Source organism: Nilaparvata lugens, chromosome 10, assembly GCF_014356525.2.
Source record: "Nilaparvata lugens isolate BPH chromosome 10, ASM1435652v1, whole genome shotgun sequence".
Taxonomy (NCBI): domain Eukaryota; kingdom Metazoa; phylum Arthropoda; class Insecta; order Hemiptera; family Delphacidae; genus Nilaparvata; species Nilaparvata lugens.
This window is the reverse complement of record NC_052513.1, coordinates 42,292,470-42,319,246: the sequence shown is the minus strand read 5'-3', so window position 1 is coordinate 42,319,246 and position 26,777 is coordinate 42,292,470. Positions and strand designations below refer to the sequence as shown.

The 26,777-nt window shown below is 34.5% G+C and overlaps 2 protein-coding genes across 3 annotated transcripts in view; both read left to right on the top strand.

Moving 5' to 3' along the window:
- Positions 1-26,777, top strand: part of LOC111057049 (protein yippee-like 1) — a 225,857-nt gene that overhangs the window by 73,521 nt on the left and 125,559 nt on the right. For both annotated transcript variants that reach the window (XM_039436908.1, XM_039436909.1), the window contains exon 2: positions 19,845-19,924. In XM_039436908.1, coding sequence (XP_039292842.1) covers positions 19,845-19,924 — 80 coding nt within the window. The remainder of the gene's footprint in view (positions 1-19,844; positions 19,925-26,777) is intronic.
- The window catches only part of LOC120353380, a 437,229-nt gene that overhangs the window by 383,798 nt on the left and 26,654 nt on the right, over positions 1-26,777 (top strand). The window lies entirely within an intron of this gene.

The following is a 26,777-nucleotide window of genomic DNA, read 5'->3' as shown; positions in this document are numbered from 1 at the left end:
ATTATGCATCTACCAAGAGTAATTGCATTACACCATCATGGTTATATTAATCCTGCTATTATTAGACCATTTTTTGATCCTGTTCCACGGTTTAAAATCGTCTGACAAGCGCTATTAGAATATTATTAAAGACTAGCCGTCAGGCTCGCTTCGCTCGACATATTCGTCTAGCAAGGGGGCTCCGCCCCCTGGACCCCCGACTGGATCGTCCAAGAATGAGATCAGCAGGCGAGCGAAGCGAGCCTGCAATTTTTCATTTGAGCATTTCTATCATATGTTAGGACGATCCAGTCGGGGATCCAGACTAAACGTCTGGCTAAACGGATATGGCGAGCGAAGCGAGCCGGACGGCTAGTAATATAATATTCCCGGGAATAGCTCTGATTGAAGTAGCAGTGCCCAATCAATTTTTCCGCGATAAATGCATTTCAATCTTCAACTTGGTGCCAACCTAACAAAGTCAACTCAACTTAATGCCAAACTGACCAAATTATTAATTTAGTTACCAGTTAACAACTGTTTCGAAGAGGTACTCTCTCCAGATTATGGTTCTATATTAACATATTATGGTATGGACATTTTTCAATTATAATTAAGAGATTAAGAAGAATATACATGCTAAAAGACGAACTTTAAACCCTTAAAAACCACCCTTAGAGTTGAAATATTGCCAAAAGATTTCTTAGTGCGCCTCTAAAGGGCCAACTGAACATACCTACCAAATTTGAACGTTTTTGGTCCGGTAGATTTTTAGTTCTGCGAGTGAGTAAGTCAGTCAGTCAGTGAGTGAGTGCCATTTTGCTTTTATATAATTATATAGATTATAATTTGTTGAATGAGAATTGATATTGTGGAATTTCACCATAATTGGAAAAACATAGTTTTATTTTTGTCACACCCACATTAAGGCTGTGCAAAGGCTAAGAATAAACTTTTTACTGGTGATATTTTTTAAAGTTTTTCGATTTGTATACTATCAAGCTATCGAAATGAAAACGTTTTCTTAGGAAAACATTTTTTTCCGATCATTACTTTTTGAGGTAAGAGCGCCTGAAGTTTAAATTTTTGGGACAGAACATTTCAAATTCGGTGAGAGATAAATCCATGAGATTTGAAGGATAGATTCTTTATGGTATTGTTGATCTAGTAGAACAAAAAATTTCTAAAAATATGAATTTCTAAGATAGTTATTAAATTTACCAAAAATAACTTCTAGTTGAGTCATTTTTGGTAAATTGAATAACTTTTTCAAAAATTGATATTTTCAGAAAATTTTTGTTCTACTAGATCAACAATACCATGAAGAATCCATCCTCTGAATCTCATGGATTTATATCTTACCGAATTTGAAACGTTCTGTCCCAAAAATTCAAACTTCAGGCGTCAAAATATTAACTGTTCATTCTCGTTTAAAATAATCAATTATATTTTATTAAGCAAGAAATTATATTTTTTAATAATCTCAATGAATTAACCTAAATAAGATGAAATATTTTGTTAATTAATTTTTAATTCTACATCCTTAAAAGACGATCTGGCAGCAGAGCAAAACGAAAAAGAGATAGCGATATCCGCTTTGTTGAATGAAAGACAAGGATAGCAATACCATTGCTAATCAAACACTGCCATTATAACGTGGACCTCATTATAGTCCTTCTATTCAATATTGAGGAGTAGAAAGATTTATCTTCCCAAAAACTTAGTAGCCTACTGTCTTAATTACTGTGTACTGTCTTAAATCTGCCTACTGTTTCAAATCTTGACAGTTTTTCACTTTCCTTGCCCTTTTACCATAGGTAAGGAAAGTATTGCTTTCCCAAAAAAATTAAGGTACCATGATTTCTAAATTTCTATACGTTTCAAGGTCCCCTGAGTCCAAAAAAATGGCTTTTGGGTATTGGTATGTGTGTGTGTGTGTGTGTGTGTGTGTGTGTGTGTGTGTATGAGTGTATGTGCGTCTGTGTACACGATATCTCATCTCCCAATTAACGGAATGACTTGAAATTTGGAACTTAAGGTCCTTACACTATAAGGATCCGACACGAACAATTTCGATCAAATCCAATTCAAGATGGCGGCTAAATTGGCGAAAATGTTGTCAAAAACAGGGTTTTTCGCGATTTTCTCGAAAACGGCTCCAACGATTTTGATCAAATTTATACCCAAAATAGTCATTGATAAGCTCTATCAACTGCCACAAGTCCCATATCTGTAAAAATTCCAGGAGCACCGCCCCATCTATGCAAAGTTTGATTTCAGATTACCAATTATTAGGCTTCAGATGAAATTTAAACAAAAAATTTTGAGTGGAAAAGATTAAACATCAAAATCTCTACAATTGATGTTCAGTAACATTTTCACCTAAAATTGAAAATAAGCACGAAATTCGAGAAAATGTTATTATTTCAATTGCAAACTGTTGGCAACTGTTGATTCTATTAAATGATTCACTATAGATAGCAGACCTCGTATGTCTCCAGCGTTATTGTCCTGTCACCAGCTGGCTCAGATCTTTGTTTATAAGTAGACTTGAGATGCGCATGCTCACTAGCGTCAGGTGATCAATTTTCATAACGGCAAGGAAAGTTGTGTGAGTGCGCCACACCAGATTTTTTCTTTTTCCATTGCATCTTCCCTCACACAGTAGTCCTACATTTCATTCATCCTTTAAAGTGACATTCTAATTATTACTCACGTATTATAACAGTACCACATTTATTTTCCAGTTTTCTCACGTTCCTCTTTCCTTTGTTTCTTATATACGTGCGGCGTGTAGGCTCTTCTAACCTGTGAAGCATTCATTTGAATTTGTCTTCTTCCGCTACACTAACTGTCTCACTTACTACACTAAATATATCACTGACTACACTAACTGTATCCCAGCATTGTCTGATGTGGGCGGTAGTTAACAGTATCTTGAACTAGGGAAATGGAAGAATCTTTGTGAAAATACTCGTGGTATAATAATATTGTGTGACCTAGCTGGCTCAGGTCTGGTGTCAGAGTTTTCAGGTCGGAACTGATCAATTCCAGGGCCTCTGATGTGACCTAACGACTGCTTTTTAGGCAGCCGGGACCGACGGCTTAACGTGTCCATCCGAAACACGAGAGTGGCCCGAGATAAATATCTTTAATAACTATGGAAATGGAAGAATCTTTGTGAGAATACTCGTGGTATAATAATATTGTGTGACCTAGCTGGCTCAGGTCTGGTGTCAGAGTTTTCAGGTCGCAACTGATCAATTCCAGGGCCTCTGACGTGACCTAACGACTGCTTCTTAGGCAGCCGGGACCGACGCTTAACGTGTCCATCCGAAACACAGGAGTGGCCCGAGATAAATATCTTGCTCGGGCCGGGATTTGAACACGGGCCTCTGAATTATAATGCCAGCGTCTGATCCACTCGACTACGACCACTCCTGGTTATACTCGTGGTTATTATACATATTTAAATCATCCATTAATGGTGAATTTATTCATGCATTTGTATAGTAAATCTCTTATTAAAATTTAACAGGCTCTTGAGCAACCGGGCCCAAGTCTATAACGCGATTGAATTCCCTCAATCCGTCTCAAGAGTTTAAATTTCTCTAAACATTCCACATTAGAATGAAGACGGAGATTTGAAAAAGGATATCCATTCAGTAAATTCCACGATTTAATTCCCTTCATACGTCTCAGAAGTTCATTTCCTCTGAACATTTGTTATACATGACATCAAACTGACATTACACTCACCTGAAAACTTGGTCTTAGTTAGTCTTTTTCTTTATCTCAATTACATATAGTTTTCTTCTTCCCTACCGTCATATGATGGAAGGTTTTTCTTCTTCCCACCGTTACACATTCCACTTTAGAATTAAAACTGAAACTCAGAAATAGTATATTTCGCACCTAGAGCAGAAAATGATATTTTTCTGGCTCGAAATCGGTTTTCAAGTCCGAGGCCGTAGGCCGAGGACTAGAAAAGATTGAGTGCCGGAAAAACATTTTTGCCCGTGGTGCGAACGCTATTTTTCCCCACACACAAAAATAAACAATATATATATGAGAATAGTTGTTTACTAAGCACTTCCGAAAGCAGAAGTGGAAGGTGATAGCTCTAGCAAATCTGAGGTAATCTGAATATCAGGAAATTGTCCAAGTATTTTTATTTTTTATTCTGATTTGTCTAAATAACCTAAAAGATGATGTTCAATTATGTGGGAGGTTGAGTTTATACTTTTTTATTCTTTCAAATGCCAATAAGATGGTATTATTATAAATGTTCTTATTATTGAATAATGAACACAAATAATGAAAAGTTTTTTGATCAGCTGTTTTTTGATCACCTTTCTTAGTTCCATGTTAGCGGCTGGAAAGGGTACTCTTTCCGGCCTAGGCCGGAAAGAAACCTGTTTTGACGTCAGACGAGAGTCGTCTGCAAACAATGTCTCTCAGATCTACGTAGGGACTGGAAAACAGCTGCTTTCTGTGCAGTGTGGCGAAAAAGATATATATTCTGTAAATTTCACAATTTAGATGAAAATTACCTAAAAATTGCGAGTTTGTAAACCTTCATCAATTTCAGGAGTCCAATTCCTCTAAACATTCCACTCTAGAATGAAGACTGAAATTTAGATTTGGTGGATTTCACGATTCACCCTTCAACCGTCCCATTTATTCGATTATCCTGAACTTTCCACGTTTTAAATTCTCTTGAAAGGTTCTCCCATCTTGACTACGACATCCAGTCATCAATTTATTACCAGGTCAAGTGTTAATTTTATGGTCTAACCACGTGACCTGGTGTTAATTTTCCCTGCAATGCGGTCTCAGGCCAACGAGCAATGTAGTTTGCTATTTGCCAGCACGGAAAAGCGAGGAAAACCATTAATTTTCCTTTGTTAACAGTTTCCCATTTGCTTGCTACCCAATATCCCCTGCCTGCCAACGAGCTTCGACTCTTCGACCCTAGTAGAGTTTTCTTTTCAACTGACTGAGGTCCACGTTATAATGGCAGTGGAGAAAGGTAGGAGAAAAGCGTTGCCGATCCTCTGCCTTGTCACTGCCTTCTATAGAGGATCGCTGATACTGGTATATCTGATGTCAAAACTGTTTCTTCTTGTTTAAAATAATCTATTATTGACCGAGCGAAGTGAGGTCTAAGATTCAAGTCGATGGTTTGGCATTTCTCTTAATGTTTAAATGTTTATATGTTTTTATATTGCGCATTTACGGCGAAACGCAGTAATAGATTTTCATGAAATTTGACAGGTATGTCCCTTTTTAAATTGCGCGTCGACGTATATACAAGGTTTTTGGAAATTTTGCATTTCAAGGATAATATAAAAGGAATAAGGAGCCTCCTTCATACACCAATATTACCGTAAAAATCAGACTATAGAATTATTCATCATAAATCAGCTGTCTAGTGGACTATAATACTACCCGTTCAAAAACATCGAACATCTTGAAAATTTATCTTTGCATCAACGTTAGTAGACAGTTGACTATAATACTACCCGTTCTAAAACATCAAACCTCTTTAAAATTGTATCTTTCCATCAACGTTGTAGACAGTTGCAGCAAGACCTGATAACAGCGCTCACACTCACATTCCGGGACGACACGTCACGGTGCGATAGTACAGAAAGCTCTATATATATTTAGGATTTTTTCTAGACATTTTAAATTGATCAATTATTTATTAATTTTTGAGAAAACATAACAACAGGTCAATGTAACTTACTGAGCGCGAGGTCTACTGTTCACAGAACTACTAGTATATTATTCGTCAAGGAAGTATTTATTTCAATGATTTACTGATAAATTTTCCCAATTGAGAATAAATATTTTGTCAATAAATTATATTTATACTTATTTGAAAACGATCTGGCAACGTTGAGAAGCCAGAAGAGGATAGCTTTATCTGCTTTATCGAGAATGATGGAGAAGGATAGTTGAACCAATGTTAAGGCTGTGCAAAGGCTAAAAATAAACTGTTTACTCGTGATATTTTCCAAAGTTTTTCGATTTGTATATCATCAAGCTATCAAAATGAAAAAGTTTTCTCAGGAAAATATTTTTCTTCCGACCATTACTTTTCACTTTTCTTGCCCTATTAACATAGGTAAGGAAAGTATTGCTTTCCAAAAAAAATTAAGGTACCCTAATTTCAAGTTTTCTATACGTTTCATTGAGATATGAGCGCCTGAAGTTTGAATTTTTGGGACAGAACATTTCAAATTCGGTAAGAGATAAATCCATGAGATTTGGAGGATGGATTCTTCATGATATTGTTGATCTAGTAAAACAATTTTTTTTGAAAATATCAATTTTTGAAAAAGTTATTCAATTCACCAAAAATAACCAGAAATAACTCAACTAAAAGTTATTTTTGGCTATTTTTAGTAAATTGAATAACTATCTTGAAAGTTGATATTTTCAGGAAATTTTTGTTTTACTAGATCAACAATACCATGAAGAATCTATCCTCTAAATCTCATGGATTTATCTCTTACCGAATTTGAAATGTTCTTTCCCGAAAATTTAAACTTTAGGCGCTCATATCTCAAAAAGTAATGATCGGGAAAAAATATTTTCCTGAGAAAACTTTTCCATTTTGATAGCTTGATGATCTACAAATCGAAAAACTTTGAAAAATATCACGAGTAGAAAGTTTATTTTTAGCCTTTGCACAGCCTTAATGAAACACTGACATCAAAACATGGAACTCTCTACAGTACAGTTGATAAAGCCAGTTTTTCAACAATGTAGAAATATAATTAATCAACAAAATATTCAATCTCAATAATGAAAATTCATTATTATTCAATTATTGAACATTGTAATATATCCTTGATGAATAAAATATAATTTACCATTCTAAACGAGAATGAACAGTTAATATATTACATCAGATCATCTATCAGCTATCCTATATAGAAGGCAGTGGCAAGGCAGATAATCGACAACGCTTTTCTACTATCTTTCTCCACTGCCATTATAACGTGGACCTCATAATAGCTGGTTTCTAAAACCTGTTGACAGATTGATAACTCAAAACTTGTTGGGTCTCACTTTTCGGGTTCAATCCAGGATTGAGGACCTTGTTGGTAATTTATTTCGCAGTAATTCCTCCTCTACTACTGCTACTACTACTTCTTCCTCTTCTTCTTCTTCTTCTTCTTCTTCTTCTTCTTCTTCTTCTTCTTCTTCTTCTTTTTCTTCTTCTTCTTCTTCTTCTTCTTCTTCTTCTTCTTCTTCTTCTTCTCCTTCTTCTTCATCTACTTCTCCTTGCTGTTGCTCAGTGAAAGTGGTTTTATCTCTCTTTCATCATCCACTTCTTCTCTGTCTCACTTATTACTTTCTCTCTCTCCAGATTTCACGCAATACTTCTCCAGCTGATTCTCTCTCTCTCTCATATCTTTCACTTTTCTATCCTATTTGGTAACTGATTATCTCTTTCTCTGTCTATTTGTCGTATTTGTAACTCACTTCCTATTGCATACGAGTTGACCCTTCCATAGGTACAACATGGACAGTTTCTCTCCTGCGAATTTCATATCATTCGTCTTCAAACAACGTCAAGGTGTGTGTGCTTGTTAACGGTATTCCGTGTTTTCTCTTGTGTTAATTTCAAATCTCACTATCTAGTTAACGTTTTTTTACTCCAGTTGAAATTTTTCAACTGTTACTATTTAATTTGTCGAATTTGAACAACGGTGGAGAACATCTCAGTGTATGATAGTGACTTGTTTACTCATCTTCAAGTTTGAATTAATACCTATTTTATTCAGAGAATCTCAAATCTTACAATCTAGTTGATGTTTCTCCAAATTTAAGTTGAAGTTTTCCAACTGTAACTTTTAATTTTGTGCGAATTAGAACATAGTTGGAAGCTCTCAGAGTTTGATAGTGACTTGTTTACTCATCTGCAAGTTTTAATTAATTTCTATTTTATTCAAAGAGTTTCAAATCTTACAATCTAGTTGATGTTTCTCCAAATTTAAGTTGAAGTTTTTCAACTGTTACCATTAATTTTGTGCGAATTCGAACATCGTTGGAAGCTCTCAGTGTTTGATAGTGACTGGTTTAGTCCTCCGCAAGTTTGAATTAATTTCTATTTTATTTAGAAAACTTGTGAAATGATTGAAAGTGACATCTATCTTCCCATTTCTTACCCGAACATCTCTTTCAAACGGTTCAAGAAATTCAAGTAAGTAGATCCTAATATTCTAACTATAACCTTATTCTTTTATTCTTTATCGATTCATACATAAGAACATCATCAAAATGATAGGGAGAGGAAAAATTAGGTAAACTTGTGCTATTCCTCTCCCAAATTTAGGTAAGGTTACACATAGTCCCAAATAGGTTAAGTCTTGTAGTTGTTCACTTCACAGAATTTTCAGTCCTCAATTATTTTCACAACGTAGATTTCTCGAAATCTATTAATTCATTTATCCCTATCTCTATGTTTTATATTCATTCATAATGTTCATTGTAATTCAATTTTCCACTATTAAATCAATAAATGAATACATTTTAATGAACAATATACAATCTAATTTCAACTATTTATTTATTTCATTCACCCATGCACAAGATCAAAACAATGATTGGGAGTGAAACAACAGAATTAATCCCAAACTATTTCTACCCCGAATTTAGTTAGTTGATGAGCAGATCTGAATAAGGTTATGGTACCACTTATATAATATTTAACAAAAATTTACCGTCCAAATATACAATAGAAGATTGGAATTTGGGTTAGTTATAAATATATAAAAATAAGTATTACACTAAAAAATCAATTAATAAATTGAAAAATTTGGAAAAACTTGAAAAATGTTAAGCTACAAAAACTACAAACACCATCACCTCTATTTATTACTCATTTCCCATTCATACAGTGAACGAATTATATGAAATTTGAATGTCATTCATGAGGCTCATGATTTCTCTTTTTTGCTAATAAATCAATAGAATGAATTAATTTTAATGAATGCAATCAAATTTCGAATATCAATTTCTCGTTTTTCATTCATCCAGTGGACGAATAAAATATAATTTGAATGTCATTCATGAGTCTAATAACTCCGTTGTTTTTGGAACCATACTAAAGCTCATTTTTGTAATTATACTTGGAAAAAATCAAAAAGAAATAAACTCCTAGCTAATTAAAATGAAGAATTTGTTCTCTCATCATTGATACATCCATACTAACTATTTTTCAGTGCTACAGACATCATTGAAACACCATGAAAGTTTTCAAGTACCCTTCTTATATTATCATACACAACTATAGTGAGGTCCACGTTATAATGGCAGTGGAGAAAGATAACAGAACAACGTTGCTGATCCTCTGTCTTGTCAATGCCCTCTACAGACGGTTACTGATACAGGTTTATTGATGTAATATTAACCTGCTCTAGAACATGGGTTTTCCATAGTTGAGTAGGTTAATTTCCGAAAAAATGCAATTTATTTATATTTGTAGTAAATTTCATATATTGTATTTTTGAATACTATGTACATTTAATTGATTAGATTGTTTATTTGTATATTAATGGAAATAAAATTTATTTGTATTTGTTGTTCATTCTCGTTTCAAATAATCAATTATATTTTATGAAGCAATAAATTATATTTTTCAATATTTTCATAATTAGGATGAAATATTTAGTTAATTGATTATTAATTCTACATTGTTGAAGGACGATCTGGCAACAGAGCAAAGCGAGAAAGAGATAGCGCTATCTGCTTTGTTAATGATAGACAAGGATAGCAATGGTGCTAATCAAAGACTGCCATTAAAACCTGGACCTCACTATAGTTTCGAGACATTTAATTTGTTTGGCCACAAGATAATCCGATTAGAAATGATGTCTCGCTTATAAAGTCACAGATTGTGAACAATGAGAGGATTCCCTGGAGTAATCACAGCTCGTGATAATAACGAAAAACAAGTAATAGTTTGTTATAGCAATGTGGGTCACCGTCTAATTTAACAATCTTGTTTGTATCAAGCAAGCTTCCCTTTGAATATCCTCAGAATATTTCTCTCTGAATATCTTCAGACTATTATAATTCCCTCTGAATATCCTCAGAATATTTCTCTCTGAATATCTTCAGACTATTATAATTCCCTCTGAATATCATCAGAATATTTCTCTCTGAATATCTTCAGACTATTATAATTCCCTCTGAATATCCTCAGAATATTTCTCTCTGAATATCTTCAGACTATTATAATTCCCTCTGAATATCCTCAGAATATTTCTCTCTGAATATCTTCAGACTATTATAATTCCCTCTGAATATCCTCAGAATATTTCTCTCTGAATATCTTCAGACTATTATAATTCCCTTTGAATATCCTCAGAATATTTCTCTCTGAATATCTTCAGACTATTATAATTCCCTCTGAATATCCTCAGAATATTTCTCTCTGAATATCTTCAGATTATTATAATTCCCTCTGAATATCCTCAGAATATTTCTCTCTGAATATCCTCAGACTATTATAATTCACTCTGAATATCCTCAGAATATTTCTCTCTGATATCTTCAGACTATTATAATTCCCTCTGAATATCCTCAAAATATTTCTCTCTGAATATCTTCAGACTATTATAATTCCCTCTGAATATCCTCAGAATGTTTCTCTCTGAATATCTTCAGACTATTATAATTCCCTCTGAATATCCTCAGAATATTTCTCTCTGAATATCTTCAGACTATTATAATTCCCTCTGAATATCCTTAGAATATTTCTCTCTGAATATCCTCAGACTATTATAATTCCCTATGAATATCCTCAGAATATTTCTCTCTGATATTTTCAGACTATTATAATTCCCTTTGAATATCCTCAGAATATTTCTCTCTGAATATCCTCAGACTATTATAATTCCCTCTCAATATCCTCAGAATATTTCCATCTAATTTCACAATCTTATACAAATATTTTTATGTAAAGTAAGCTTCCCCCAGAATCCCTAAGATATCCTCAGAATGATTCAGGATATCCTCAGACTATCAATGCTCTCTGAATATCCTTAGAGTTTTTCCCTCATAATACGGCTGTTTCAATTCTCCAGTGAACCAGATAATTGAGTTGTCATTCCACATTAAATCCCAATTCATACAACAATTATTTATTAATTCCACATTAATAACTGAATATTTCTCTCAGATTCTCCTCAGAATATTTCCCTCAACATACCGCTTTTTCTATTCCTCAGTGACCAGATAATTGAGTTGTCTTTCCACATTAAATTACAATTTATACAACAATTAATTAATCCCACATTAATAATTGAATATTTCTCTCAGATTTTCCTGAGAATATTTCCATCAGAATACCGCTGTTTCTATTCCCCAGTGAACCAGATAATTGAGATGTCATTCCACATTAAAGTCTGCTCTCAGTAGAGTAATAAACATTGAATTACATCGTCAGAGATGGAAACATAAACACGAAGCGTTTCAGTTTATGTAGTGTCTGCTATATTATCACACAGCACGCTCTATTCTTAATGCATGTTACATTAACCTATATTCTCAGCTTGCAATACAGTTTTCAAGTGCATTTCCACAAGTTTGAAATCGTGATGGGAATGAAAATTGGTGTTAGTTTTGTTTGTCACATATACTTCAGTGAGGTCCACGTTATAATGGCAGTCAGTATTTGTTGAAAATTAATGATGCTATCCTTGTCTGTCATTCAAGAAAGCAGATAGCTGTATCTTTTTCTACATCCGTATTGTTGCCAAACCGTTTGTTTGCCATGAAGGAGAATAATCAACTTCCCAGTACCAGAATATTTTAATTTAAGCTGGTTTTTCGTTTATGCTTAAATGCCGTCGTCGACCACGACATGGTGAGGATCTCAGATTGGGTAGATTTCAATTTGTCTAAATAACCTAGAAGAATATGTTCAATTATGTTTTGATGAGGGAGGTTGAGTTGATAATTTTTAATACTTTTAAATGGCAATATGTTGATATTATTGGAAATGTTTTGATTCTTGAATAATAGAAAAATAGCACAAGAACTACCTTATTATTTTATCTTTCAATGTTATTACATTAGTATTATTTGCATTGTAAATAAATAAATAAGTACGAATAATGAAATGTTATTTGATCAGCTGTTTTAGCACACTTGAAATTTGGACAATATGAATGTCAACAATGCTTGCCGTCGTCGACTGCGGAAATTTACGCAGAAACGAAATTGCACTTAAAAATGTTAAAATTGATTTTCAAATTATGAAAATAGTTATTGTCTTCATGAATAGAATATATTATTCGAAATAGAATTTGATATTTTTATTCACAAGAATCCACATTTCTGGAGAAATATAGTTGTCCAGCGTTGCCAATTCTCTGCCTTGCCACTGCCTTCTATAGAGAATAAATTATACCGGTATATCTGATGTAATATCCACTGTTCATTCTTGTTTGAAATAATCAGTTATATTTTGTTTGGCAAGAGAATATATTTTTCAATGATCGTGTAATAAATTTCCATAATTGAAATTGAATATTCTGTCAATTGATTTTATCACTAGATTGTAGAAAAGCGATCTGGCAACGTCGCGGTGCTGGAAAAGGGATGACATTATCTGCTTTGTCGAATGATAGACAAGGATAGCATCTCCAATGTTGATCAAATACTGCCATTATAACGTGGACCTCACTATAATAGAGTATAGAGGTTCAACCTCATGAGTGATTCATTCATGAATAGTAAGTGTTCAAATACACTCAAATAGAGTCAGGAAAGTAGGTCACTGTGTCAGACTGGCTTCATAACTTCTGGAATAGGGACAGTTCCGAGCTCAAATTCAATTAGCCGACATGTCAGGTTAGGTTACCCAAGATGAAAATGCAAAGATGATGAGGCGATGATGATGACCAAGATGATGATGAACATGATGATGATGATGATGATGATGATGATGATGATGATGATGATGATAATGATAAAGATAAGGATTAAATGAATGATGAAGGATTTAATGAAGGATGAATGAAGGATTTAATGATGATTCTGATTATGATGAAGAATGAAGATAATGAAAAAATCTGGTGTGGCGCACTCACACAACTTTCCTTGCCGTTATGAAAATTGATCGCCTGACGCTAGTGTTCTCGCGCATCTCAAGTCTACTATTCAAAAATCTGACCCAGCTGCTGACAGGACAATAACGCTGGAGACACACGATGTCTGCTATCTCTTCATAGTGGATGATATAATAGAATCAACAGTTGTCAACAGTTTGCAATTGAAATAATCACATTTTCTCGAATTTCGAGCTTATTTTCAATAAATTTTAGGTGAAAATGTTACTGAACATTAATTATAGAGATTTTCATTCTCAATCTTTTCCTCTTGAATTTTTTATTTAAATTGTATCTGAAGCCTGATAATTGGGAATCTAAAATCATACTTTGCATAGATGAGGCGGAGCTCATGATATTTTTACAGATATAAAACTTGTGGCACTTCATAGAGCTTATCAATGACTATTGTAAGTATAAAATTGATCAAAATCGTTGTAGCCGTTTTCGAGGAAATCGCGACAACCCTGTTTTTGACAACATTTTCGCCATTTTAGCCGCCATCTTGAATTGCATTTGATCGAAATTGTTCGTGTTGGATCCTTATATTGTAAGGACCTTAAGTTCCAAATTTCAAGTCATTCCGTTGATAGGGAGATGAGATATTGTCGTACACTCATACACACACACACACACACACACAAACACACACACACACACACACCACACACACACACACACACACACACACACACACACACCACTTTTTTGGAGTCAGGGGATCTTGAAACGTATAGAAATCTAGAAATTGGGGTACCTTAATTTTTTTTCGTAAAGCAATACTTTCCTTACCTATGGTAATAGGGCACGGAAAGTAAAAATGATGAAAAATGTAATTACGTCAGAAGGATTAGAACCACCACAGTATATAGAATAATAGTTGATTTTAATCATTTTCTTACTCCAGTTACATGTTGTGTGAATCAATGGTAGGCTACGTCTTATCCCTCGGAATAGGAGAAGCCAGCTAACACTATAGGAGTGATATTACACCAATCAGAAGCTAGCTACGATACTGTATCAAATACTGTGTATCAGACTAATTCTTCTTCTTCTTCTTCTTCTTCTTCTTCTTCTTCTTCTTCTTCTTCTTCTTCTTCTTTTCTTCTTCTTCTTCTCTTCTTCTTCTTCTTTTTTCTTCTTCTTCTTCTTCTTTTTTTCTTCTTCTTCTTCTTCTTCTTCTTCTTCTTTTTCTTCTTCTTCTTTTTTTTTCTTCTTCTTCTTCTTCTTCTTCTTCTTCCTCTCTTTCTTCTCCTACTTCTTCCTTCTTCATCTCCATTTTCTAATTTTTCTTCTCTTTCTTCACACAAAAAATCGATACAGAATGGTGGTTGAAGGTGATACAGAGCAAGCTCAAGTGTTGCGTATCAACTACTATGTATCAGACTTGTGATTCGTGGAAGCAACTCCCACTTTCCTCTGAATGGGAGGAGCCAGCTGACATTGCAACCAATCACAAGCCAGCGACTGTAACGTAGCTCTGTCTTCTTGTCAGCCGATTACAGTTCACTCCTTGACAGTTTTGAAAATTGTATTTCACCGGATCTCAAAAACGGCTCTAACGATTCACAAGAAATTCAAAACATAGTAGGTTTATAATATAAAGATTCGATTGCACTAGGTCTCATCCCTGGGAAAACTGGCTGAAGGACATTAAAACGATAATTATTATTCATCCTTGGGAAAACAGCTGATAATAACTATTTCGTCGTCTGTTGGTGATGGAAGTGAGTGAGCGAGTTCATGTGTGAGGGACTGTGTCAAAATTATGACTCAGCTGTTGAACTTTTGTAATCATTCAATCAGGTACTTAGTGCCGGTTGCAAAAAATCATAATCTTGATTAATTCCAGTAGATCCATCATTTTGAAATGGTCTTCTCTGATTTGGATCACGTGGAGTTAATCAGGATCAATATATAACCAGCTTTTGTGCAACTGGGACTTTGTGCATTCCTCTGGGAATTAATCTCAAGTTACTGTGATTAGATAGAGCATTTCTGTATAAATGTTATTATTATTTCTTCTTTCGTAATACATTTTTTATGCTTTTGTACTTCAGAGCGAAGCCCGGTCCCGATATTAGATTTTATGAAATTGGGATGAAAAGAAGTTTTGAACTGTAGTCTGTTTCTTTGTCCTTAAGTTGATTGTAATGATGATGATGAATAAATCGAATGCATAGTGTATCTATTTGTAATAGATGATTAGTTAGTGTAGAATAGAACATAGTATATTAACAAAATATTTTAGCAAACATAGTACAGTATATCATTCTAAATCGAATTCAAAGTATATCTATTTGTAATATTGATGATGTGTTTGTTTTTTGAAGTGTGAATGAATTGTTATTTTGATGAGTGATAATAGCTTAACCTAGATTTTGATTTGGACTGTAGTATAAATTTAAAAAGAGACAGTTTTGGGCATAAGCCTGTTGTGCCTCCTCATATAACTGTAAGAATAATTGTACGACTGAGAAAATGAATAAATAAATATGAACTATAAATTCAATCTTTCGTTACAAAATTTTCTATGCTTTTACAAGCCAGAGTAAAGCTCGGTCCCCCGATATTAATCATTACATCAGATATAAATAAAATTATAAATCTGATCACCCTTTCAAATTATTTTGTCACGACATGTTTCGGCTAAAAAGTAGTCCTAAAGAAAAAAGACAATATTACATCAGATATACCGGAATCAGCTATGTGCTATGAAAGGCAGTGGCAAGGCAGGGATTCGGCAACACTGTTCTCCTATCTTTCTTCACTGTCTCATTATAACGTAGACCTCAATATAGAACAAATTTTGTCGAAAACGTTGGTGTGAATGCAGCTCAAGGTTGATAATTCATGTACTTGATATTGTGCACCAAAGGTCATTGAACTGTGACACCAGACTTGCATCTATGTTGTGCTATATTAATTTGGTGGCACTCATTCCCCTATTCCATGTCCACTTATTCCTCTGTTCCAAGTTCACTAATTCCCCTATTCCATGTTCACTCATTCCGTTGTTCAGGTTCATTTCCTAATTATTCGACTGATGAATGAACAATTGACCTTGCCCTGCTCCAAGATCATTGCAATTAATTGCATTCTGAGCGCCCAACTAATTAATAGTTCACTTTCAATTTCATGCTTCAATTTGACGTCATGAATCGAGAAGAAAGTCAAGAATTTAAGCTACGCTACATGGATTATATCATAGAATATGAGGAAGAGAATCTTTTTCTTTCTTCCAAGGAGCATATTAATATGAGTTGTATTAAGAATTAGGCATCCTAGCTAGTCTATGTGGATTTTTCTCATAGAATGAGAAAAATTATCTTTTTCTTCCCTTCATAGATTAAGGGTAACCAATCCTTTCGGTTCTTGGTTTGGACGAATCTGCCGGCCGTTAATTCGGCCGAATATGGTCGTCCATTGGAACCGTTTACGTCAGTCTAGTTGCCAATAATTATTACTGAATTAACTACTATCATAGCCATTGAAATTTTTCATAAACAATGATTATATTGAGATTTTGAAAATTGAATAAACAAATATCCACTTAATTAGTTTTTCATTACAATAATTTTACCTTCAACAAATACCTTCAAGCAATCTTTGTCCACACATTCCTTTGAACATCTTGACGATGATAATTATGTTTTGTCTCGCATATCCCACAATGGAACATGCTCTTGAACCAAACTTTTCATTGTCCATAGTTACAACTTTATTAAACAGAACAACTTCAAAAAAACAAACAAGACTGTGAAACAATTTTAGGTTAGGAACACTTTGTTGTCTCAGCTCGACTAGTTAGTTCGGCCGGATAGAGCCGGAAAATTCCATTCAATTCGGATCGAAAAATTGATCGGCCGGAGACGGCCGTGCTCGGCCGTATGAACCTGTTGCAATGGACGAGCATCTATTCCTTTCGTTGTTGGGGGATCGTTCGGTCGTGTTCGGTAGTTTTCGGCCGATGCTAGTTCGGACGAAAACGGTTTTAGTGGACGGCCCACCTATAATATATTTCATTGTTTTGGGTTATATGGAGGTTGAGTTAGAAGCTTGTCTGGAATTATTAGTACAGTCAATGAATATTATCAAAAAAGGGAGCAAAGTGAGATTCAAAGTCAGTGAAAATAATACGGAGACATTGTTGCTACTTTTTCTTGGATTGTACTATTTGTTCAGTAAAAACAAATAACACCCTGCAAAGTGAAAGACGAGCATTTCAACATTTCCATTACGTCTATCTAGTCTATCTCTGTCTAGGCTATAACCTGTTCCGACTCACATCCAGCTCTACAAACCTCTAATAAACCTACAATATTGCAGAATTTTCTATTATTGCCACCGCTTGCGTGGTCTGCCAACATCTCCTTTGCCTTCTGGCTGATAATGAAAATTTTTAATGTAATTCTCCAACTGTAGTCCCGGTTGCACAAAAGCCGGTTAAATTTTAACCGTCATTAATTTGACAAGAACCAATCCGAGATTATCTTTCTGATAACACGGCTTCTCTGATTGGTTCTCGTGGAATTAATCATGATTAAATTCAACTGGCTTTTGTACAACCGGGACTATGTCTATATTTCTATGTTCTTCTATCTCTATTTTTCTATGTTTTCATGTAATAAATAATATATGTACGAATATTTAGAGTGCATATTCATGTAAAAAGCGCGAATTCATTGCTTGAGCGAAACAGTTACCACGCAACGAGTTCAGCTTGTATTTCTCTTCTCTGCATTTGAATATTCTCCATGAGAGAAATAATAATTTTCCACAGTCTTCTCATAAAAATTTCAGCTGGTGTCCCACAAAAAACATTTGACAAGTCACGCTGTCAGGAGGGAATTTTTTCTAAATTGAAAATCCAATAAACCAGACAATGCGGCGCAACGAATGACAAACTGAGGGGTGTATCTCGTGTTAGGTTGGGCGGGTTATCGAGGGGACATTTATTGAGGGGGATCTCGACTACTGAACCGAGGGTAGTCAACCCGTTTCAAGGTCAAAGGGCGAGTGAAGGACACAGACTCTGATTAGATTTTTGTCGAAGTCTGGTGTGAAGTCAAGTGAACTCTAATTTAAGTTATCAGGCAATTTCATGTTTTTCACAGAACAGAGAGGTCGGTCAATGCTCCGTTGTTACTTTACTGTAGTCGCTAATAACTAACTGTCGCAAAATCCCGCAGCTTCTGTGCTGTATCAGAGAAAACTTCTATAATGGGAAAATCAAATCTTCGACCTTTTGCGACAGTTGAGATTTTCGGCCAAATGAGATATAAAGTTTTAATAACTTTTCGATCATTTGGGATTCGACCATTTGGGAAAGTATAAGTTTTAATTCTACCATTTGGGATTCTTCAATTTTCGATTTTTTGCGACAAAATAATAATTTCGACCAAATGGGAATCGGTCATTTGGCATGCCACCGTTTTCCTCCAATGTTATAACAATATTATGATTATAGTGTGGATTATACAATTAATGGATAAATAAATAAAAAATGAAAATAAAGTTGTAAAGAGATAGCAAAAGAGTATGACCAGGGCCCTGTTTCATAAAACTTATAAGTCACGTGATACAGGAGAATCACCATTCCAATTACATGCTCAATATAGCTGATAAAATCAGATGTTCCTGTATTACAGGACTTCTAAGTTTTTATGAAACAGGAGCCAGGATCTCCTATATAATAAGGAAGTTCTGATATGACACATATCTACTTATGCTATGTAGATATATATTTTTCCGTGATATTATTACTCCTATTGTTTTGTTCATCTTTCTTATTAATTATCTTTCTCTTTAATTATCACGTATCTCCTTATGCTTGTAGCGGCATCTTCTTTAATCTTTCTCCCTCCAATAAATGTGTGATAGCTTCCTTCCTCTGTGTCTGCTTTGTCGGCTTTCCATTCCTTTTTCAGTTGTTTCTTTGTGTCTTCCATTGATCGTTCCTCATTAGGAACGGAACTACGATTTCCGTTTCCCCTTTTAATTTTCTCCTTCATTCATTCTTTCATCAGTTGCCGACCTGATGAATTAGAATGAATATTTGGTAGGACTCACGGATCATGAAAAATGGAAGCACACATTGAAATTGTTAACCACTTTTATTAGAGTTTACAATTTCAATTTGTGTTTCCATTATGGAAAAGTACCACAATATCACACACAACACGTTAAACCGTCGGTCCCAGCTACCTGAAAAACAGAAGTTAGGTCATGTCAGGGGCCCTGAAATTGATCAGTTGCTACCTAGAAACTCAGACACCAGACCTGAGTCAGCCAGGTCACTTGATATTATTATCATTATTTTTATAAACACAACACAACTCTAAGACATGGAAAAATTGATTTTTGTAGCATATTCTCAATTTGTAGCATGTAGTAAGTCAACTGAATTAATCTTTTGAATGGAAAAGACTAAGAAATTGTCAATAAAATATGAATAATTACCAAAATATCAACTTCTCAACTACACAAAAAGTGGATTAATCTTTATTAACTATTGAACTGGTAAGATTTAAGTGGTAGATATTGTATCATTATTGTCTGTACATAACAGTGCTTGTAACATCATTTGAACTGCACTTGATTATTTAGCTTTACTGAGCAGATTCGATTTCAAGCTTACTCACTCTGTTAAATAAAAACTTGTTATGGATTCTCTTCATTTATTAAATATTTTCAATAATTATTTACAATTTGTTGTTTGTTTTTTAGATGCTGCTGCTCGGTGCGTCGAGAAACAAATCCCCAGAACGGCTCAGAGTCAACCTTCACACAACCAGTTGAACCACCTGGTGAGCAACTATTAAGAGCAATGTTATAATTCGGAAAAAGGGCTGAAACAGGCACTTCGTTCTAGCGTGTTTCGGACGCTATTTTCCAACCGATAATCATGAAAATGGTACCAAATTCTTCAGAAAGATTTGGACAACTGGCGCCGTACCGCCAAATTCCAATTTTCCTACTATAAAATGACTTTAAAATTCGATGAACTTGGAGAAAATTTGGCAAAGTTTGACGTTCAATAGGAAAAAATTGATAAGTGATATCAAAATTTGGCGGTACGGCGCCAATTTTCTGAACAATTTGGTACCATTTTCATGATTATCGGTTGAAAAATAGCGTCCGAAACACGCTAGAACGAAGTACCTGCAAAGTACTCTCAATCTATTTACTATTACTATTCACTATTAACCATCAACTATCAACTATTAACCATTAACTATCAACTATTAATTTTCAACTATTTCTAATTATTGCAATTGATAATGATTTAAAACTGTCTTGATTGGAGAATCCTATAAAATGTAACAATACTCAATATTATTGCAAGTCGAAAAACCCATAGAGAAAATATAGCACAAGTAGATGATATACCATGGTATAGGTCGTTAATGATGTAAATTTCAAGCCGATTCTTTGTTAACTCAGGCTGATTAATATCAACTACTGTCTATTATTACAGTTTTGTTGGGTTGAGTGTTAAGACCTGCACACTCACACACACATCGATTTTTGATCGTACGATATTCTGTCGTCGTTATGAATTCTATCAGATTAAACGGTACTTGACAAACATCATCTGTTTAATCCAATAGAATTTATAAGGACGGCAAAATATCGTACGAACAAAAATCGATGTGTGTGGAGAGCAGCTAGCCTTAGAACGGCACAGTATGAGAGACTACCAGCGTCACATAGCTTCACCAAAAACAACTACTAGGACTTTCGGCTCCAGTTAACATTAAAAATATTAGTACATGAACGCTCTATACCATGGGATATCCTTTTGTGCTGTATTTCCCCCATGATAAAAGCTTTCAAAACTGTCTTCAACATTGGATATCATGAAACTGGAACTAATTGGAGAAAACTAAACCATTTTAAATTGATAAACTCAATCAAAACTGTCTGAGAACCGTTCAACAACAAAAAATTACAATATTTTATTTATTTATTTTTATTTTTTACAAAGAAACACTGATTGGGAGAGAAAAACTAAGGATACTCCTTGTACTATTTCTCTCGCAAATTTAGATAGGTAACATTTTAAAAGTCCAAAATAGGGTTATGATTTCTCTTTACCAGAATTTAGTCCATTTTCACTCAAAAACAACGAAAACTAAGATTTTTAAATTTTGACGGTTGAAAACAGAATAAAAAACAAGAATATCACACTCAAATCACCATTAATTGGAATATTTTTGAGTAATTTTACAAAATTTAGAGCCAGAAAAAACACAACTAACTATTCAGCACAGCTGATTACAGTTCAATTTGGAATAGTCGGGCGTGTCTAGTCTCGGCCAATGGCAGTAGAGCTCGACCTTCATTGGTCAACAGCTGATGGCCAATCGTAGGGCTCCACCCACTCTACAGCAGAGTAATCTGCTGCTCTATGTTTCAGCTCTAAGAATATTAGTGATGATTGATTTTCTAAGAGGGAAAAATTAGTAGCAACCTGTACTTGATTATTTGTTATTAAAACTGTGTAGTGTAGAAGCAATAACACACAAAAAATGGCGACGTGCTGTCCTCTTCAGTATCTTATCAAAACGTTCTCTCAACAACTCAATATTGATATTATGCAAATTTCACTTGAATATTTTCGGAATTTTAGAAAAATACCACCAATGACGTCATTGGACACTTGAAAAGCATATTCAACAACAAAGCAATTGACTGGAAGTGCCAATATACAGCTATAAAAAGATGGAAACTTGTTGAGAGTTATGTAAGGTACTTACAAGTTATGAAAACACGGAAAAGTGTACGGTTATTGAAGGAGGTTAATAACTGATATATTGATAAAATCGATTTTGGATTTTCCTCTGAATATTGAGTTAGATTTTTATTTTTCCCTTTAACTTGAAGGAGCCAAAAAATTCTGGTACCCGTTGTTTCCAGGCTAGAATGAAAGATGATAAGAATTTGTCGTTGAAAGGAGCATAGAATACACAAGGAAATGTTCAGTTATGAGTAAAATGAATAATTTTTTCATGAAGTTCATACAAAATAATGTTGTATTTTCTGTATCTACGAAATATAGCAGTTAGATTAAGTTATAATGATTAATTATTTAAGTTCAACTGTAAGTTTTATTCATGACTAGCCGCCAGGCTCGCTTCGCTCGCCATATCCGTCTAGCCAGGGGGCTCCGCCCACTGGACCCCCGACTGTATCGTCCAAGAATGAGATAAGCAGGCTCGCTTCGCTCGCCTGCATTTTTCGTTTGAGAATTTTTATCATATGTTAGGACGATCCAGTTGGGGGTCCAGACTAAACGTCTGGCTAAACGGATATGGCGAGCGAAGCGAGCCTGACGGCTAGTAATTTAATATTCCCAGGATTGAAGTAGCAGTGCCCAATCAATTTTTCCGCGATAAATGCATTTAAATCTTCAACTTGGTGCCAACCTAACAAAGTCAACTCAAAACTTAATGCCAACCTGACAAAATTATTAATTTAGTTGCCAGTTAACAACTGTTTCGAAGAGGTACTCTATCTAGATTATAGTTCTATAGTAACATATGATATGGAAACTTCAATTATAATTAAGAGATTGGGAGAAGAAGAATATACATGCTAAAAGACGAACTTTAAACCCTTAACAACAACCCATAGAGTTAAAATATTGCCAAAAGATTTCTTAGTGCGCCTCTAAAGGGCCAACTGAACATACCTACCAAATTTGAACGTTTTTGGTCCGGTAGATTTTTAGTTCTGCGAGTGAGTGAGTGAGTGAGTGAGTGAGTGAGTCAGTCAGTCAGTCAGTCAGTGAGTGAGTGCCATTTCGCTTTTATATATATAGATTATTCGGTTGCAGAAGATGTAGTGTTGTATGATATGAATTTTTGTACCCTGTTATCATGAATGATAAAAACCAATTTGATTTGATTCGATTTAAATAATTTCATATTCGCTGGAAATTCGGGTTATAATTTCTATATCTCAGTGAAACCCATCATAGAAATCTACTTTGTGAAAATAATATTAAGGACTGAAAATTCTGTGAAGCGAACTACGAGACTTGACCTATTTCAGATTATGTGTAACCTTATCTAAATTTGGGAGAGGAATAGCACAAGGTTACCTTATTTTTTCTCTCCCTATCATTTTGATGATGTACTTATTGTATGAATCAATAAAGTATAAATAAGGGAATGATAGCAGAGATCTGCATTATGTATCAAGTAATCTATCTCATTCCAATCCAACTTTAATAGAACTTCAATCCCTGGAACTTCTCTAATGGAACATACTCACTCCATTTTCTGTCAATGTGAACTATTATTGACACTTTATTCATCCTTCTCTCATGAAATTCAGTTTTCCAAATACACTGGCACATGATTCATGTTCCTCTCATGAAATTCAGTTTTCCAAATACACTGGCACATGATCATGTTCCTCTCATGAATTCAGTTTTCCAAATACACTGGCACATGATTCATGTTCCTCTCATGAAATTCAGTTTTCCAAATACACTGGCACATGATTCATGTTCCTCTCATGAAATTCAGTTTTCCAAATACACGGCACATGATTCATGTTCCTCTCATGAAATTCAGTTTTCCAAATACACTGGCACATGATTCATGTTCCTCTCATGAAATTCACTTCTCCAAATACACTGGCACATGATTCATGTTCCTCTCATGAAATTCAGTTTTCCAAATACACTGGCACATGATTCATGTTCCTCTCATGAAATTCAGTTTTCCAAATACACTGGCACATGATTCATGTTCCTCTCATGAAATTCAGTTTTCCAAATACACTGGCACATGATTCATGTTCCTCTCATGAAATTCACTTCTCCAAATACACTGGCACATGATTCATGTTCCTCTCATGAAATTCAGTTTTCCAAATACACTGGCACATGATTCATGTTCCTCTCATGAAATTCAGTTTTCCAAATACACTGGCACATGATTCATGTTCCTCTCATGAAATTCAGTTTTCCAAATACACTGGCACATGATTCATGTTCCTCTCATGAAATTCAGTTCTCCAAAACGCACACAAGCAGAAAAATCGGCGTCAATAATGATTTTCTAGTGAACGAGAAATCTGTAGCAATGAAATACATTATTCAAACAACATGTAGGATACGCTATAAACTACAAAAAACATGAGAAATGATAGCAATTTATTGAACCGAGAGACATCAATATCCAATCGAATTCCTTCCATTATTCACTCCACTTCACCCATATCACTTGTAATGCTATAAAGTTCAAATAAAAATACATTTCAAGTATCTGAAGACTCAATTTTATTCTGTAGCCGTAATGTCGTCTATTGAATCACGTGTTTTTTCAGGAAGAAAATGCGCTGCACGTGTATTTTCCTCTTGCAATTTTTCCTCCATATTATCATAGTATCTATAGTGAAGTCCACGCTATGATTGCAGTAGAAAAAGATAGGAGAACAGCTTTGCAGATTCTCAGCCTTGCCACTGCCTTCTATAGTGAGTTGTGTTTTTTCTGGCTTTAAATTTCGTCAAATTACGCAAAAATGTTCCAATTAATGGTGATTTGAGTGTGATATTTTTGGTTTTTATTCTGTTTTTAACCGTCAAAGTTTAAAATTCTTAGATTTCGTTGTTTTTTAGTGAAACTGGACTAAATTTTAGAAAAGTGAAATCATAACCCTATTTCGGGATTTTAAAATGTTAACTAAATTTGGGAGAGAAATAGTACAAGGAGTATCCTTAGTTTTTCTCTCCCATTCAGTTCTACTTAAAAATTATAAATTCAAAATTTAAATTATAATTATAAATTTAGTAAAAATTATAAATAAATAAATATAGTACCAGGATATCTGATCTTATGTAATATCAACTCTTTATTCTTGTTTGAAAATAATCAATTATATTCTATTCGTCAAGAAAGTATACTTTTCAATGATTAAATAATAAATTTCCATAATTAAGATTGAATATTATGTTTAATTATATTTCTAGATTGTTAAAAACGATCTGGCAACGTGGTGGAGCTAGAGTAGGATAGCGCTATCTGTTTGGTCGAATGATAGACAAGGATAGCAACTCCAATGTTTATCAAATACTGCCATTATAACGTGGACCTCACTATAGGAAGATGATACAAAGATGAAACGAAGATGATACAAAGATGATACGAAGCTGATACAAGAATGATAGACAGGGATAGCAAGTCCAATGCTAACCAAATACTGCCATTATAACGTGGACCTCACTATAGGAAGATGATACAAAGATGAAACAGAGATGATATGAGGATGATACAAAGATGATACGAAGCTGATACAAGAATGATAGACAAGGATAGCAACACCAATGTTAATCAAATACTGCCATTATAACGTGGACCTCAATATAGGAAGATGATACAAAGATGATACAGAGATGATATGAGGATGATACAAAGATTATACGAAGCTGATACAAGGATGATACGAAGCTGATATAAGAATGATAGACAAGGATAGCAACAGCAATGTTAACCAAATACTGCCATTATAACGTGAACCTCACTATAGATGGCTGTAGTTGTGTACGAATTCACTCATCACAGTTCAATGGAGCAATTGAGTCTGCTGATAATTTATGGATCATTCATTCACTCATGGAGATTCGGCTTTCAAATGCGAAATTCAAGCTTTCCAACTCGCATGGAATAGACTGATGATCATTCTGTCCAGGGCAGTCCATTATCTCGAAAACAAAAACGCTCTCAGATGAGTTGATTTGGCAGTTATAACGTTAACCTTACTTACTGGAGATGATCACAATGAATTGATCCTACAGTGGAATCTATAATATAATAAAGGAAAAATTGGCTTATACTATACTGGAGATGATCACAATGAATTAATCCTATAGTGGAATCTATAATATAATAAAGTAAAAAATCTGGTGTGGCGCACTCATACAACTTTCCTTGCCGTTATGAAAATTGATCACCTGACGCTAGTGTTCCCGCGCATCTCAAGTCTACTATTCAAAGATTTGAGCCAGCTGGTGACAGGGCAATAAAGCTGGAGACACACATGAGGTCTGCTATCTCTTCATAGTGGATGATTTAATACAATCAACAATAATTTGCAATTGAATAATCACATTTTCTCGAATTTAAAGCTTATTTTCAATTTTAGGTGAAAATGTTACTGAACATTAATTGTAGATATTTTCATGCTCAATCTACTCCACTTGATTTTTTTCGTTTCAATTGTATTTGAAGCCTGATAATGGGAATCTATCTGTATTGATAGGGCGAAGCTCCTGAAATTTTTACAGATATGGGACTTGTGGCAGTTGATAGAGCTTACCGATGACTATTTTAGGTATGAATTTGATCAAAATCGTTGGAGCCGTTTTCGAGAAAATTGCAAAAAACCCTGTTTTTGACAACATTTTCGTCATTTTAGCCGCCATTTTGAATCAGATCGAAATTGTTCGTGTCGGATACTTATATCGTAAGGACCTTAAGTTCCAAATTTCAAGTCATTTCGTTAATTGGGAGATGAGATATCGTGTACACAGACGCGCGCGCACACACACACACACACACACACAACACACACACACACACACACACCACACCACACACACCACACACACACACACACACACACACACACACACACACACCACACACA